The sequence below is a fragment of the Trachemys scripta genome, chromosome 9 (assembly GCF_013100865.1).
Source record: "Trachemys scripta elegans isolate TJP31775 chromosome 9, CAS_Tse_1.0, whole genome shotgun sequence".
Classification (NCBI taxonomy): domain Eukaryota; kingdom Metazoa; phylum Chordata; order Testudines; family Emydidae; genus Trachemys; species Trachemys scripta.
In genome coordinates this window covers 4,908,355-4,926,259 of record NC_048306.1, presented here as the reverse complement: position 1 = coordinate 4,926,259, position 17,905 = coordinate 4,908,355, and the positions used below count along the sequence as shown (strand labels likewise).

The window sequence follows — 17,905 nt, the reverse complement described above, 5'->3', positions numbered from 1 at the left end:
TGATGCATGTCACTGCATGTAAAGATACTTGTGTGTTCCTGAATGTGTGTAAGTTTGAGGGAATGTCTGAAAATTTCCCTGTTTAACACTTTAAACTGGGTGTGAATTATGGCAAGAAATTCTTTGGGATCCCATATGTTGTACTGTGCTTTGCACACACACATTCATGTGGAAAGATAGCTAGATGTCGAAGTCTAATTGTCAATGTCGTATGGAGTTGTACATCAATCTTAAAACAGTGTCCCTTGCTCCTGATTGTAATAAATGTGTATCTTAGACCTGTCTAAAGCATGAGAAATAGATCAGTAATCCACATCACTGATATTTGATCCCTGCTGTCTGTTCCATTCACAGGTATCTACCAGTTACTCTTTGGCTTTAGTCATGCATGTTTTCCTTTACAGAATCATCCTTGTTCTTCACAAACCCACCTGCTACATCCTCATCTACCTCTGGGCCTCTCATCTTCTGAAGCTTTACTTTCTCGTTGCCAGGACTTTGACCTACCTTCTCTGCTGCCTCTTCTAAACTGCATTTGGAACTCAACCCTGTATCTCATGTTGCCACTTCTGCTCATTACTTGGGTGCCTCTTCTCTCTCTTCCCATGCTAACTTCTAGAACTGTATTTACCCAGCTCATCTCCTTCCATCTTGCTCTGCTGCTAACCAGATTATCGCTTTCTTTGCAGTCATTGACAGTAGGAGGCTGGGAGTAGTTCTCTACCTAACTCTCTGTGGAGTTTATAAGGCCGGGAGATAGTATGGAAGTTGATCAACACAGAGGTGTTGGTTTCTCTCTTGTGAGTATGGGGTGTCCACTCCTGGCCAGATAATCCCCTTACCTGCCCTACCTGTGAACATAGAGGCAGATCCCTCTGTTCTGGAAAAGTTGCTTCACATTTTCGAAATCATCTGCTGTGGAGTTGAAATCAGAGGGCAAGAACTGAGGGCAGTGAGTGGCCATCTAGCCAGGCTAACTCACTGCGTTGGTACAATAACATACCCCAACCACCCAAAGATGCTGGCTTTCACCACTGAGTCATTCCGTGGCACCTGAGTTTCTGTCAAGTCCTGGGCTCAACCTTAATTTCAAGGTAGTTTTAAGTGTACTTGGTGTCATGGTGTCTGTACTAGCTGCACCATTGTCCCTTCTTGGGGTCTCACTGAGTGCACCTCTCACAGATGTCAGACCTCAAGCCTTTATCTCTGCTGGATAGAGTTCACCCACTTTTAGACTAGGACCTGGGTTAAAGCCCCCTAGTTACCAATTGTGACTACTTCAGCAGGTCCAACTGAGGTTTAGACCCTGGTATTGACTTCTCTCCAGCAGCTGTGACTAGCCGTTACACAGGGACCGCACAAGCTTCTCAAACAGTATTGTTTAACATAACTGTGCAACAGAGAATTCAAAGACATGCAATAAAAATAACAGAAAAGGAGACCTCACCAAAGGGACCATATCTAGCCTTTTAGCTGCTCCTGGCTCAGATGCTTACGCCCTGCTTAAGGTGAGACTGCGTACCCCGCAGCTCCTATCTCTCTCCCAGTCTGTCTCAGCCCTGTGGCCTGCTGATCAATTTCTTTTTCCCTTTCTGCTAGTGGAGCCTTTTTAAACTTCTGAACTTTATGATCGCCTTGGCAAAACAAGTCCTGTTAACTTTGCTGGCATCTGGAAGTGGCATCTCCCAGTAAAAGCCCCCATTGAACACTTAACTTGGCCTGAAAGTGTGTACCTAAGGGGCTGTCATGGGTCTTAGTCCTTGTTTTGTTTCCTGCCTCAGCCAACCCCCAGTTCCAGTTGGGTTTAAGCTTTGGAGTTAAAGACAGCCATCCAAAACTGAACAGGGAAACACATAATAGTCATAACAATAATGCAGGTATCTCCCAGTTCGTCACACTTGGATCTTCATGTCACTTTTCCCCCTATGGTGGATTTGATTGCCTGTCCAACATGCCTTGTCTTGTTTGTTTCCTTTTGTGTCTACATTGGTAAGTAGTTAAAATATGCTATTATGCAGTAAAACACATCTTATTTTTCAGTGACTTGGAGCAGTCTTACACAGCTTCTCTTCATGAGTTAAAAGGCTTGTTTCAACTTAAAAACATAAGAAATGTTCATTCATGAGAGTTGTCACCTTGTGTGCTATGATGGGTAATAAACTAGAATGTAATAATTATATGTCTGGGTTGTTGAGGAGTCCGAGGGCATAAGGATAAAACAAATAGCCCACATTGAGGTATGGGTGATGACCTTCTGTCTAATGCAGGGGTAGGCAACCTATGGCATGCGTGCCGAAGGCAGCACGCAAGCTGATTTTCAGTGGCACTCACACTGCCCAGGTCCTGGCTACCGGTCCAGGGGGCTCTGCATTTTAATTTAATTTTAAATGAAGCTTCTTAAACATTTTAAAAACTTTATTTACTTTACATACAACAATAGTTTAGTTATATATTATAGACTTATAGAAAGACCTTCTAAAAAGGTTAAAATGTATTATGGGCACGCGAAACCTTTAAATTAGAGTGAATAAATGAAGACTCGGCACACCACTTCCGAAAGATTGCCAACCCCTGGTCTAATGCCACACATCACACTGTTTCAACACAGGTACACATTATCTTAGTGGCTAGGTAAAAAACCACATTCCAGTGAGGCGATGGCAGGCTCCTCCTTAGATAGCTGTAATATGGAACATTCTTCAATCCATCATACAGGAAACAGTAGCTTCACTAGACCTAGAGTTGTAAACCACCACCAACTCTTCACAAGACAACAGTTCCACGGGCCTACTTAACACACTCCTTCCACCCCTTAACCCACACAGGTCAAGTAGTGCTGACAGTGAATCCTCAGAGAAGGAGTTGATTGAAGAAATCCTACACACAAAATGGGGCTAGAAGTGTCACAATTTCTGCTTCCTTTCAAGGAGTGCGTCTTATAATCCACAAGCTGACAGCAAGTGACACCAAACACCAACAACTGAACAGCAGTCCTGTTGGGATAATTTTAAATCATGAGCAGCTTGTTTTAAAAAGTACAGCAAAGGAATGAGACGATCCTGAGAAATGAAAGATCGTCAGGAATATCACTGTAGGAAAACTGAACAGCACACAAAGCTACAATGGGAGAACATTGCTAATGCATGTGTTCATGTTGGGAGGCCCATTCTCTAACGACTAAATCTGTCTGAAATTCTGGCTCTGAGTAGATGGAATATGTGACATAGGAACATAAAAAGTGCATCATCTTCCATCCCCACTGATACAAAGACAGAGGAGGATTATACAGGCCCTCTAAAGAAGCACTTTTCTGAGTGGGAAGATGACCTCTTTTGCTCTACAGACACAAGAAGCTCCAAGTAGCGCAGAGGGAGGAATTGAGCAAGACAAAGATCACGGAAGACTTAAATTTGCCCCAAAACTGACCACATACAATTCAGGTACCCACGTGTCTGCATACTTTACTTGTGCACCAAATGATGTTGGTACATGCATATCTGAGACTTTGGGTATTCCAAAGTTTGTACACTCACTACTTGCATGCCCAGAAATTTGTGCTCCTAATCTTGAGTGCACAGAGTTAGTCTGTGCTGAAATCCTTATGGAAAACTATAATCCACCTTCAAGAGAGAAAATATACATCTTTCACAAATTGCCTCTTCCACCCTACAGGCTTCCCATCTTCTTCCTATTTCCTTCCCCATCCTGATCTATCCCAATAATCTGCTATTCCAAACATTACTGTGACTGGTTTCCTTGATCTTTTTTGATATTGCGTACTCAGACAGCATTTTATGTGGTGACGTGTAGCTAAAATGGTATTGCCTCAAGTAGAGATTTTACACTGAGGGCCTGCATTCTTCATGGGAATATATAGTCCGGCTCAGTTTTGTGATCAGTTTGCCCAAGTTTAATGATTGATTATTGATGGCATCATTGTTTTATTGACTTGGCTTTGTGTATAAACAGAGCAGGTATAAGAATCCTGTTGGCTTAGCAGCAGCTGCTGCTATTGTTTATATTATAGTAGTGCCTAGATCAGGGCCCATTGTGCTAGGTGCTGTATAGACTTGTAGTAAGAGACAGTACCTTCCCCAGACAGCTTATGATTTCTACAGATGAGGCAGACCAAGGGTGGCAAGGGAACAGGCACAGAGTTGAAATGACTTGCCTGATGTCAGACAGCATGCTAGTGATAGAGCTGCGATTAACACCCAGGTGTCTTGACTCCCAGTCCAGTGTTCTGTACATTAGCCCACAGCAGCAGCCAGACTTCATGACCAGAAATGAACAACCCCCTACCGCTGTAGGTTTGCCTCCCCAGGACCATTTCAAAAATGTCAATGCCTGATGCAAGCAATAGCTTCTCTGTGAGGTTTAGAAAGCTAACTCTTTGCACATACATGCTGTGCTCTGTGTGTTATCAACTTAAGTTTTGTCTTTCCCAATTTTTCATACAACAAATAGCTTAAGAATGTTTGAAGGAAAAGACTTTCCCTTAGCATTGTTTTTAATTGAGTCAATCTTCCTGCTATGCACACAAAGCTTTTATTTGAGGAGGTAGATGATTGGTACCAGAACCAGTCTTTGCACCTGTCCTGACTGCCCTCCTGTGCAATTTGGGAGGTAGGTATGTGCAGAGGGATGGTCTGTGTGGTTTGGTGTTGCTTGGGGAGGTTGGGTATTTTGATATTCCTTGGACTGGCTTGTTTCTAGGTTTGGCGATGATACAGTTTTATTCTTGATTGTATGGTATGATTGCATTTCTTAAATCAAAGGTGGTAAAAGCCCTGGAGAGGCCCTGGAGATTGTATAAATCTTAAATACATAGAAAAAAAACTCTCCAGCAATGCCAGCTAGGAAATTGGAATCCTGTGTACACACTTACACCCCCTCTGTTTTGCAAGCACAATTTGTGTGCACAAACTTTGTCTTTACTCTACAGCTTTATAAGTGCTGTTGATGCTTTCACTCTACAGTTTGTGGACAATGACTTCACATTCACAGTCCATACCCAACTCTTGGAAAATCTTTCCCACTGTACTGTCTTAAACTTCTAAATAGTGTCTGAATTTCACATAAATTGGCACATTATATTGAAGTAATGTGTTTTTTCAGGCAGAAGAGAAATACTTTTGTCAGTACATTGATTTTGCTGCTCATTGAAATAAGTCTAATTTTTGTTACATTTGAAGACTTTTTCCAAATATTAATCATTTGGACTTGAAGGATTTATCAGTGTTACACCTGCAGTTATCTGCCCATCTGTAAGGATGTTAAAATAAATTAAGGGAAGAATCTCAGCTAGTATTGGCATAGGCATATTGCCTTCAGCGGAAATATGCTGATTTACAGCAACTGAAAATCAGGCCCTGAATGTTCTAAAGATCAGACATAAGTTACGTTAAAACCAGTTAAACTTCAAGAAGATGGGGATACTTCCTAAAAACAAGAGGGTTGTTAACAGTATAAATTAGTCAAGTGGCTTTTCAGAATATTTTTATGAACATGTTTCCTGTACTCAGACACCAGGGCAATGGGTGTGGGTTGTGTGTGTATATATAAAAGAGAGTTTGGCTGTGCCCTTAGGCCTTGTAATATATTATGTCTTTGGATATTCTATAAAAAAGGGCAGTAAGAGATGTTTTGATCTCCATGTAAAATGAGAATGTAGCAATGGAGTGTGTGGTGCTCTAGTTGAATTTTACTGATAAAACAAAGGCATAGGTGTTAATATTCTAAAAATATTGCTAATTTTGGAAAATGGATTTTAAAAATCGATACTTCCTCTTTTGGTCCAGAATATGTTTGTCCTGTTTTTATTATAAGGAAGACTAACAAGCTTATTGCTCATATAATAATATTTCTCCAGATTTTTTAAAAAGCGCTAATAGTATAGTCTTTGAAGGTTACGCAATTATTTTAGCTTTTGGAAATATTCTTTTAATCGTTATGATTATTACATCATTATTTGTAGCAGAGATGCCTGTAGTATTTGGGAATGGTTGCTTATGAGGTGTGGTTCCTTTAAGAAACCAGGAAGTGGAACCAGGAGGAGGAAGAGAAGACACCGCAGTGAGGGTCATGAGGAAGAGAAACCTAGAGGGGATGCCAGTCAGACCCCTGGAATAAAGTTTGTTCTTGTTTGCATTTAAACTGAGTGGTCTTCAAATTATTGGAATATCACAATGTATTTTCAGTAGTTATATTATCTGAAAACAGCCAAAGGTGTATTGTTGGAATGAGTTAGTGTAGTATGTCTGCAGTGTGAATAAGGTACTGGGCTCCTATTGTTGCTTTCTTTCAACTGTTTAGGATTTTCTTCCAGTCTCTCTGTGTTGAATACTCATGTTAATGATGGTAGGGCAGTTGGACAAAAGCAGTGTTACTTGCCTCTCATATCACAGTGGTGAAGGCATGTTTTGAAGTGGATGGCTCTATATAACAGCACCTTCTTTCAAATTACAGAATCTAGTAGCAAAAATATTCCGGGAACCACAACAGCCGAAGAAGCCGCTAAAATCTTAGCAGAGAAACGACGTCTTGCCCGGGAGCAAAGAGAACGTGAAGACCAGGAAAGAATTCAGAGAGAAGAGGAGGAAAGGTAATTTGTAAATACCGGAAAACAATACGGTCTGTGATGCAAATCTGATTGGCATGTAAACCTGGCTGGCATATATTTTAGCTACACATGCGAGAATCTGCAGAGAGGCAGGTACACATGGCAGAGTTTGCTGGAAATAAATATCCTTGTGAATGTCAGAAGTCTGTGTGAAATGGGATGTCACTTTCTAGGCAGACTGCTTCTCTTCCTTTCAAGTCTCCAGTGATTTTACTACTAAAAATATAAGAGATGCTTCTTACTCCAGTTACATTTAATTTTCTTTATAGGATATTAAAATCCTCTTAAAACTACAGTAGAACCTCAGTTATGAACGCCTCGGGAATGGAAGTTGTTCGTAACTCTGAACGAAACGTTATGGTGGTTCTTTCAAAAGTTTACAGCTGAACGATGACTTAATGCAGCTTTGAAACTTGACTATGCAGAAGAAAAATGCTGCTTTTAACAATCTTATTTTAAATGAAACAAGCACACAAACGGTTTCCCTAACTTGTCAAATCTTTTTTAAACTTCCCTTTATTCTTTTGAAGTTTACCTTTAACACAGTACTGTGCTGTACAGTATTTGCCCTTTTTTGGTCTCTGCTACTTGATTGTGTTCTTCCAGTTCCAAATGAGGTGTGTGGTTGACCAGTCAGTTCGTAATTCTTAGGTTTTACTGTATTCCTCTTAAACTCTTCTTTGGCAAACTTGGGAGACATGTTGCCTTCTAGGTTCCTAGTTTATATTCGTCCAGGGTTGATGATGACTGAGATGCCATATAATAGTTGGCAGCCTACATGCAATGCATTTCTCTTATTAGTCTAGTTCTCCGTGGACAAGTGTCCATATCACCAGAACTGGCACCCTTCTTGACAGTATCCTAGAAATGTAGGCCTGGAAGGGACCTCGATAGGTCGTGTGGTCCAGCTCTCTGTACTGAGGCAGGACTATTATCTGTTATCGGTAGTGTCCAAAGAATTAACTGTCCAGGAAGGATGAATTACCTTTCTGTACACAGATCCTTTCTGTTCCTCCAGCTCACATTTGAAAGAGACACTGGTGGGATGGCGCTATTTGTAAACTTTTACTGTTTGCTGCTTTGTTTATCTCTTCTATGGCTAGACACAGTGGATGCGGCTTAATAACAACCCTGATATTAACAACTTCCGCTTAATAGCAACATTTTGCCGGGAACCAATCCTGTCCTGTTGACTTTAATGTTAATGAGATTCAGATATTGGCAACAGCATGCCACTTATTGAAAACTTTTTTGGAAGAAAGGCCCTGGCTGCCAGCAAGGAAGCACTGGGACATGCCTTCCCTGCCTGCAGCCCTGAAAACCTGCCTGCAGCTGGACCTCAGCCCATCCCAGCACTTCCTTCCTGGGCTACAGCCCCACAAACCTATGTGCAACCCTGGACCACACAGGAGATAAGAGGCAGGGGCCTCTGCATCTTCACCCAACAGGGTAACCTCTGCTGGAGTCCCAGTTCTGTTTGCTGGGAGGGGGGCTGTGGCGGGGCAATGGGGGTGGCTGCAGCCTGGATGCCAGGGCTTTCCATGGGGAGCAGGGGTGCTGGGGGGTCTATGGAGCTGCATGTACCTCTTCCTGCTGCTGCCCTGCCCACAGCTTCCCCTCCCCAAGTCAAGTCCTGGCTTTTGGGCTGCAACCCCCTCCGGGTTGCTGCTCTGCTCACAACCAGGTTGGCAAGACATGCCCCAGTATTTCCTCCCTAGCTGCAGCCCCACAAACCTGCCTTCAGCTTATTGGTAACTGCCAATTAATGGCAACTTTTTTGCTGGCAACCCCTTGGTTGTTGGCAGTAAGTGGAATCTACTATAGCTGACTGAGTTTGGGTATGTGTACACTGCAGCTGGGAGCGTGCCTCCCAACCCAGGTAGACAGACCGGCTCTAGCTCCACTCAAAGTAGTGTGCTAAAAATAGCAGTGTGGATGTTGTGGCTCTGCTAGCTGCCCAAGAGCAAGCCCGCCTGATCCCCTGGGTCCAAGCTCGTGTTACTAGCCCTGTGGCAACGCCCACGCTGCTATGTACAGCATGCTCCCAGCTGCAGTGTAGACCTACCCTTGGCATCTTTCACAAGCTTTAAACTCTCACACTTTAAATAAATAATAGCCAGTCTGTAATCCATTTCTTGGAAATACTAGGAGCAGAGAAGAAGAAATGGTAAAGAAAATGATTGAAGATAAAGCACAAAGAGAGGAGGAGCTCCATAGACTGGAGGAAGAAAAACGACTTGATGATGAAGAACAGCAAAGACAAGCTGAAGAGAGAGCTCGCAAAGACCAGGAGGAGCAGGAAAAATTAGTAGGTTTAACAGGTTTACTTGCTAGATGTAGAACATGACTCTGTTCCTTGAAAAAGCTATGAAGTAATTCTTTTTAGATCCTGAATCAGTTCATGTTGGAAAATGCCCAGTCATAAAGGGACATAGGATACCATAGATAAAACTATTGAAATCTTCCTGAATTGTGTGGCTTTTGGGTCTGGGAAAGAAGCAAATATTTCATAACCATTTTAGTCATGTTCAGTGCACTGGTGGCTGAAAGCTGCTTGGTAGGTAAGATGCAAGGACCTCTAAAAGCCAAAGTATAATAGAGCTTCTTCATAATCTTATTGGGGCCACTTATAGAGCTTCCTGTTTTAAAAGATCAGAAGGAGTCTGGGGCACCTTGTGCGATCTAACTTCTCTAGAAAAGGTAATGTTACTAGCTAAGAAACTGATACAGCAGATTTTAAAATACACCAATATAACACGAATTCGGATATAACGCGGTAAAGCAGTGCTCCGGGGGGACGGGGCTGCGCACTCTGGCGGATCAAAACAAGTTCGATATAACGCGGTTTCACCTATAATGCGGTAAGATTTTTTGGCTCCCGAGGACAGCATTATATCGAGGTAGAGGTGTACTTCTTAGCGTATGTGTAACGTGCCTCAGGTGGCACATGATCAGGATTCATCACTGAATTTGGTCCACTGGTTGGATCATTAGCTTGCCCGGGCCAGGTGTTAGAGCGCAGTGTGACATGAATGCTCATCCATGGCCCCCAAATACTACGAATGAAAATACTACTAACCCCTAAATATAGCCTTTCATGGATAATGAATGTCTATATAACCTGGAAAAGGTATCTTTCCTAATGAATGAAAGAAATTACATTTTTTAGGCTATATGGACCTTGTTCAATGTATGATGAATTTCTAACAGCCATTTATCTATGGTATATATTTTCATTCTCAGGCTCTATCATACTTTACTGTTCTGAACAATTGTTATAAAAATAAGCTCGTGTTAAGAATCCTCTTATCTCCCCATCAAGGCTTGCAATCATAGTGAAAAACAGATTCCGTTATAATAGGAGCACTAAGATATTCAGTGCCAACTATCTTAAATACAAATATCTGACTGCAAAGGTTTTTAATTAATTTTGCTATATTTGCAATTTAACTGCTTTCTTCATGGTTTCTAAAGCATCTTCCTTAAATGGACCTTCATTCTGAAGTACAGGTTAAACTTACTCTATAACTTCAAATAGCTCTGGGGCCATCTAAAGAACTTGGATAATCATTTAACTAAATATTTTTTCTGTGAATTTCAGAATCTCTAATTCAGATTTTCAGTATTAGGATAATATGTATTTACATTTACTGCACACCATATGCTTAAGGGGTGGTATGAATCATTTCATCTACAAAATAACTAATGATAAAATAGCTCACCTTAAAATTGATTTATGTATTGGATCCCATATTCTCTGCCTTAATTTTAGAGAGAGGAAGCTGAAGCAAAAGCCCAAGAAGAAGCTGAAAAACAACGGCAGGAGCGAGAGAGGATTATGCAGCAAAATATGCAGGAGAGACTTGAAAGGAAAAAGGTGCATAGTTCTTGCTTTCAAGCCTTTAAGCGAGCTTAAAGTGTGTTGAGACTCTAATGTTAAAGCAATCTGGTGAATAAAGTTAAACGATCTGAACTGGGAACAGTCACATGTATTTGAATAAATCAAATTGTGTTTTTAAATGTATATTTTGGTTTCTATTCTAAAAAATGACAATTTAAAATGGTAGAGTAAGGAATTTTTAAATCCTTTAAATACAAAAATTAATAAAAGAAGCCAAATGATCAAAGTTCACCCTTTTCCATGTTGTGACAAATTCACTTTGTTTTGCTTTAACAGAGAATTGAAGAAATAATGAAAAGAACTCGGAAGTCAGAACAGAATGAAGCCAAGGTACTTGTTTATATGTGACATTATGTAGATTCAAGGAGTTCTCATGTTTCACTTTCAGAACCTTTCCATTAAATGCTTCACTTTCAGAAGAATAACATACATCTTTATGTTCTGTTCAACTGAAATGAAATGGCTTCCAGTCATAGCACAAGGATCCTGTGCAATGACAGATAGTAACTCTCGGTATACTCACGGCAATTCTTAGATACTCCTGAGGGTCTCTACAGCATGTAAGCTGGATGTACATCTTTTAAAATGTATTGAATCATGGCCTGTGTGATAATATGTGGGCAGTTCACGATATATATTGTGTGGTGGTGGTGGTGGTGGTGGTGTTACTTACAACAGTTTAAGTTAGCAGTAATACAGATTTCTGTTACAGAATGAAGAGAAGTCTGCTAACGAGGCTGACGAGGAAGAGGATGCTGAAGAGGAGGAAGAGTTGGGCCTTGAAAAAACATATCAACCAGGTAAACAATGTTCGGTAAATTAGGTCCAAAATGGTTAAAATCGCTTATACTCTAAAGCGGGGTAGTCATTGTCTCAATGGGATCTGAACTCCCTAATAAACGAAGGATTTTGTTTCTTCACTCATCCTCTGAAAGGCCCCACTCCATTTTCAGCAGTTGGCAATATTTACTGTAAGTTAATTTTCATGCTGATGTATGATGATTTGAGTACACCACTTCCACAATTGCCATGGAAGCGGAGTGCATAAAAATGAGAATAGATTTATTCCATTGTGTGGAAGACAAGCAAAATTGTTAACTAAAAATGTATGATTTGAGAATGACTATACAATAAAAATGTTTCAGATTTGTTTTGGCACTTTAAAAATACATGTATTATTCTATATCATTATAGCCAATTTCCCATTAGAGATGTTCATTTTATGAGACTGTATGTTCAGAACATTCCAGCTAGGAGAGAGACCAGTTAGGCATTTATTTGTGTGTTATTAATTTGAAATAGCAACTCTAATATATTGCAGCTCTCTTTCTTTCAGAAAAGATAAATGGTGTTGATCTGTCTCAAGAAATCAAGGTGCAGACACAATATAGTTCTGAGTTTGCATGTGGTTTGACTTCTACAGAATCTTCAATGCAAGATATGTCAAAAATGGAGGCGGATAAAGTACTTATGAATGGAGATGAGCAAGACATTTATCAGAAGAAGAAGAAGGAGGGGTCTTTGCATGGTATGCAGCTAAAGGATTACAGGTGAGCCTGTGTGATGGTGTCCTAATGTAAAAGTTGCATCTGATTGTAATTTATGCAATAAATCCTTAAATACACTTCATATAGTTTGTGTTTAGTACTGATTATAGGTTGCCAAAAATTTAATTTGAGGCTGTCCAGTTTTGTTGAAGTTTTGCCTAGAGCAAATCAAGTGTTTCCTGACAACTACAAGTTAGTATTTAAAAAATGATATATGCCACTTTAAATATATAAAACAATGTAACATTAAATTATAAAATAAAACATAAATTATTCCTTCTTGTAGAATTATACATTGTTGTATTTTGGAGCAGATTGAGATTCTTCTCAATCTAACGTGAGTCTGGAGTAACACTAATGAAGTCAGTGGAGATATACACAGTGTAAATCTGGTGTGAAATTGAACAGACCCACAGCTGATCAATTAATTTAATGTACAGAAACTAAATCCAGAGATTTTGTTAGTTTGCTTCAGAACTTACTAAAGCATCAGTATCTTGATAAAGAAAAATATCAGTTTAAAAGTTTCCATTATGAAGCAGGGCCCACTGCCTCAAGTGCATTACATGATCAAACTGTCAGTTTGCTCTTTAATGCATAAGCTCTTGTTTTTGATAGTGCCATGTCAATAAGTGGTAAGTGGGCTGAGATGTTGCCAAACAAACAGAAACATGCTGAATTTACTGGTAAACAAAGGCAACAACCTAAACTGTTTTCCCTGAGGTTGGATGACAGTTTGATACTAAATCCCCAAACAAGAGAATAGAGAGAAGGGAGAGTATCTACAGGATTCTCTAAGACACCTTCAATTCAGCTAAAACAATATTAAAAACTAATACTAAAATTCCCACCAAGTGAGGTTTTTAACAATACATTTCTCATTTTAATCTTTTTTTTAAGAGAGAGAATTTCCATCCAGTCCTAGGAAAAATCTCTAGATTCATGGGCAGTCCTGTTTGCTTGTCCAAATCCTAATGATGCTTTAGAATTTGCACTGTGAAAATTCTTCGATATTAAATTAAGTTTCTGTTCTTGCCAGATGTGTCTAGTGACTGAATATGAAGTGTTAATGTTTCATGACTTCTTCAAAAATGAATTGAAACTGATGGTTTGAATATAACACTTTTACAGAGTAGTCTGTGACTCAGTAAATGCATGTGTTTGTCAAAAATGAATCTGAAAACAAAGCAGAAACACAGACTATTAAAGCAGGGACACGGAGCCTGTGACTTTTTTATACCAATTCTGTGGAGTTGTGCTCTTATCTGATGGTTATTGGTGCAGAAGTGACTGAATGGATGTTGATGCAGTTGTTCCTTCTGATCTGACTTCTATAACAATCACATGGCAGGTAGGGCAGCTTATCCCCAAAAATATTCGTTGGGGAGAATATGGGGATTTCTCATTGGCTGACCTCCTTTTCTATTGGTAAGGGTCAGGTGTCCAGCACTCTTAACAAATGCGTTTGTTCTTTCTCCAGTCCTTCAGCAAAAGAAATGGTTATCCAGAATTCAGAAATATTGCACGTTAATGAAGCTGATCATACGATTGGACTTATACAGAATCTCAATGGAAAATCTAACGCATGGACTTTTGAAGAAATTATTGATCTTGGAGTACATTCCAAGTCAACCAAACTGAGTTCAGACAGCATCACTGCTGATAACTGTAATGAAAACTTGAATGATGCTGCTACAGTGCCCTCTAGTCCAAAATTGGCATTTGAGGACAATGGCACAGTGAATTCCTTGACCAAACCTATCGAGACGGCATCAGGTAATGTATGCTGATTTCCCTTCTACCTCCTGCTCCCGGTAAATTAAGGTAGCTTTGTTAAATATTTACTGTATATTTGTGCCTTTTTTTTTTTTTTTTGAGAATCGCTCATTTTCTCTAAACTAGCAACAGGCTCTTACTGTTGTGCTTGTTGTTTTCCTTTTGTCAGAGGAGTAACTAGTCGATGACTTTTGAAGGGACTTAACTACTACAGCTAGTTAACACACCCACTGAGTGCTCTTCCCAAAGTCCAGCTCAATCACTATGAAGCCTCTGTACCTCTCCCTAGGATTAAAACTTTTCTAGTTTTGGTTTGGTTTGGTTTGGTTTTTGTTTGTTCTTAAATCTCTTAAATGGTTACTGTGATTTTTTTTTTTTTTTTTTTTTTAAAGATAATTTTTGAAATGTTGCTGGTTACTATTAAAACCCTTCATGAGCTAGACCTCTCTGACTTAAGCCCTTCCACTTAAGTATATTCTTGCACTTTGCTAGGGCTGAGCTTCTGAGTCTTAAAATTACCTCTTCTAAGGCTGTAGGGCTTTTAGCTACTCGGCACTTGTGGCAGAACAATCTTCCACTTGATACCTGTTTTTTACTGTAAAATAATAATATTAATTCTTCATGTTGTGTGAGAACATAAGAACAGCCATACTGGGTCAGTCCAAAGGTCCATCTAGCCCAGTATCCTGTCTACCAAGAGTGGCCAATGCCAGGTGCCCCAGAGGGAGTGAACCTAACAGGTAATGATCAAGTGATCTCTCTCCTGCCATCCATCTCCACCCTCTGACAAACAGAGGCTAGGGACACCATTCCTTACCCATCCTGGCTAAGAGCCATTAACGGACTTAACCTCCATGAATGTATCTAGTTCTCTTTTAAACGTTGTTATAGTCCTAGCCTTCACAACCTCCTCAGGCAAGGAGTTCCACAAGTTGACTGTGCGAGCTTGAAGCTGTGCAAGCTGTGTGAGCTTGACTAGACATGACAATAGGCATACTGTTGGTGCTAGTGCTGAATGAAAGATGTTCCATTAATATGGGGATAAAATGAATAACATGTTTTCTTCTAGAGCAAATGATTATTTAATTAATATTGTGCACTTGATGCATTTCATTTAAGAATAGCCTCGTACACCTCTGAGGTAGACATTGTACTGATTTTACAGATGAGTGGACAGAAGTTGAGAGTTGCCCGTGGTCACACTGTGAATTAGTGACAGAGGTGGGAAAAGAACCCAAGAGTCCTGACTCCCAGTCCTCCCCTCTAAACACTAGACAGACAATAAGCAGTAGGGAGGAAGTGTTAACTGTATTGTGCTTTGCTGGAAAGGAACTGTGATTTCTTCCTGGTAAACTCAGTACAGAATGCATTAATTTTTAAAAGCTGTTGGTTCGAGATCTGTAATGCAGAGAACAGTATATCAAAACCAGTGTTTCATCCCGAGCAAAACTTCTGAGGTTATTGAAACAAAAATCTTAATTGCACAAGCAGGTTTACAAAAACCAAACAAGAGTCTACAGACATCAAGCTGGCAGGCCTGAGTGTGAAGTGTGAGGGAGAGAAGAATTACCAGTCTAATAGTGGGAATCCTCCAAAAGTTGTTGTCTCATCACAAATCATTTGTAGTTATCCATGTCCATGACTGATCATTATGGTGGTGGGTCAGAGACTTGAGTGAAACTAGCTGGTATAGGACTGACTTTTCTTTTCTTTTTTTTTTTTTTTACATTGGAAGTTAGGATCTCCAACACACCAGTTCAAAAACGTGCTCCTAACAAGAGATCTCCACCCACATGACAAGGACTCATGTGGACAGGTGTTCTAAATGGAGAAGCTGTGTAGTGGAAATGGGATGGTTACACTACCTGAGTCATCTCTTCAGACATGACATAAATTAGAGCATTTCAAACTCCAGACAGCTGTCTGCTCTGTCCAGTTCCCAGAGGATAGATGTCCGTGTTTGTGTGTGTGTTTCATGTACTTGTCCCATATATGCCGTTGCAGTGTGCACCCTTGTTACCACTTAAATGAAAGGCCAAAGATTGTGACTGGGTCATGGAAATGGAGCGAAGGGCTTGCTCGTGCTATGGTCCTTCCAGATTGGAGTTCAGATACAGTAGCTAGGTACACAGTGGCAGTGCTATATTGCTTCTGGGGGTAATAGGAGGACTTCAGGCTTGGGTGCTTTCACACCTCCTTCCATAGACACCAGTGAGGGTTGAAATGTTCACCCCAGATTCTTACTGCATTTTGAAAGTTAGTCTAAATAGAATGACCATATTTTTGAGCCTATTAATAACAAACGCAGTTAAACAGAAGACGAGTATATTTAGTTAGAGAAACCATAGTCTCTGGGCTGGGCTTTGGGCCTTGTTCAGCTACATATGTTTTGAGGTGTGATGTAGCAGGTATGTACATAATTTTACAAACTAATATATTTACATACTTGGCGTCTTGTATGCAGTACATATTGCACAGCATGAGAACATTAACCACCTCTTCTTTGCTCTTTGGACAGAACTGTGAACACTAGAGTCCTGGAAATAACCTGATTGCACTTCAGTAATCCAGTGTTTTATCAAGTACCGAAGGCCTTGTTTTGAAAAGCTGCTTGTTAACCTTTACCTGTCTTCAAGCTTGCAAAAAAGACCAGCAGGGAAGGGATAATAAACTTCTAAATTTGCACCTTGAAAACTTTCAGGGAGCCTTCCTTGCTGCTGTTCCTTTTCCATTTGTTTAGCGGACTGTGTGACAAGCTTTCCTTGTTAAATATCACTTGCTCTCCTTTTACAAAATCTCCGCTAACCTGTCTCCGGGTCCTTTTATTTTCATATTAGTGTGATGTACAGTCCCTGTGTGCCATTGGAAGTTTACCAGCTGGCCACTGACAAATATTTTTGCATGTTGAAGTGGCAGTTTGCAAATTTAAAATAAAAATTATGCATTCCATGCATATCAAAACCAAATCCCATCTGTTGTTTTCCTGTAACATCTCTGTACAGTTGGTGATACTAATAGGATATTTAAGAAAAGCTAAATTGGTCAGTTATCTCTTTGATCCAACACTGGGTTAAGAAACTGTTTTGGATTATTTCTAATATGAAAATATTAGTAGCTTCAAAATACAGTATTGTACAATCATTCATACATTTTAATGTTACTGGAACGTCCTAAAATTTTACAATATACACGAGTATGTATGCACTAATATACACTGCGAAAATGTTGAGTACCTAAACGTGTTTGTTATAGTGCAGTTTAACATTTGTCATGCTTTTTAAAATGTTTTCATTTGAATTACATATTTAAGTTTATCTACACTCATGTAAGTATTATGTTGTGTACATAACAGTATTAGGCCATTCAAGTCCTGGTTTTTGTTCATGTTAATTATTCTACATGTTCCTGTGCTAGCTTTATAACAATGACTGCAAATAGCATAGGTATTCCCTTTCCTAAAGGCTGCATTAAGTAATTTAATCTACAGTGACTTGCTTTTTACAGCATGAAGAGATTAACTGAGTATCTTTTGCAAAGGGCTGCTACAAAAAAGTGTAAGTGCAGTCCTGTTCGTATGCCTTTGTAAGAGATACGGGATAATTTCTTTAAAGAATTGCTTTCTCAAACCCTGCTTAAATCCTTAGCTGACACTTCAGTACCAATTAATCATCTGAATGGCAGCTGCGTTTTCAGTGTTAAAATGCAAACGTTCTTGCTGGATCTAAATGTGTTCCTTTCTTGACACCACGGTTAAAACAGGAAACCCTCATCCTTCCTTCTTTCTCAACCCTTTGCTATTCCAAGTATCGTAGAACTGTTTTAGACTTAGAGCAGTGCCTTAGGTAAAAAGAAAAATGTATTTTTGTATAATAGCTGTTTCTGGCAGAGACAATCATTCTAACAAACAAGATGCTGATATTTTTTTTCTGTGCAGATGTTATTTGTCGAATGCTCTGTTACAGCTGTATGTAAATATGTGTGCACTGTTAAATAAACTTTGCAGTTGAACAATGTGTTGGTTTTTGCAGTACTGAACATTAGGTTACTAGGACTCTCAAA

General features: G+C 39.8%; 1 protein-coding gene across 4 annotated transcripts in view; it reads left to right on the top strand.

Moving 5' to 3' along the window:
* MAP7D3 (MAP7 domain containing 3) overlaps positions 1 to 17,859 on the top strand; it is a 44,512-nt gene extending 26,653 nt beyond the window's left edge. The window contains exons 12-19 of one of the 4 annotated variants that reach the window (XM_034781350.1): positions 6,469 to 6,604; positions 8,771 to 8,930; positions 10,395 to 10,499; positions 10,800 to 10,853; positions 11,236 to 11,323; positions 11,947 to 12,073; positions 13,551 to 13,846; positions 15,582 to 17,859. In XM_034781350.1, coding sequence (XP_034637241.1) covers positions 6,469 to 6,604; positions 8,771 to 8,930; positions 10,395 to 10,499; positions 10,800 to 10,853; positions 11,236 to 11,323; positions 11,947 to 12,073; positions 13,551 to 13,846; positions 15,582 to 15,643 — 1,028 coding nt within the window. In that variant the 3' untranslated portion in view covers positions 15,644 to 17,859. Of the gene's footprint in view, positions 1 to 6,468; positions 6,605 to 8,770; positions 8,931 to 10,394; positions 10,500 to 10,799; positions 10,854 to 11,235; positions 11,324 to 11,859; positions 12,074 to 13,550; positions 13,847 to 15,581 lie in introns of all 4 variants that reach the window. The other 3 variants (XM_034781349.1, XM_034781348.1, XM_034781351.1) reach the window with 3 other exon arrangements.
* Positions 17,860 to 17,905: the final 46 nt, after the last annotated feature.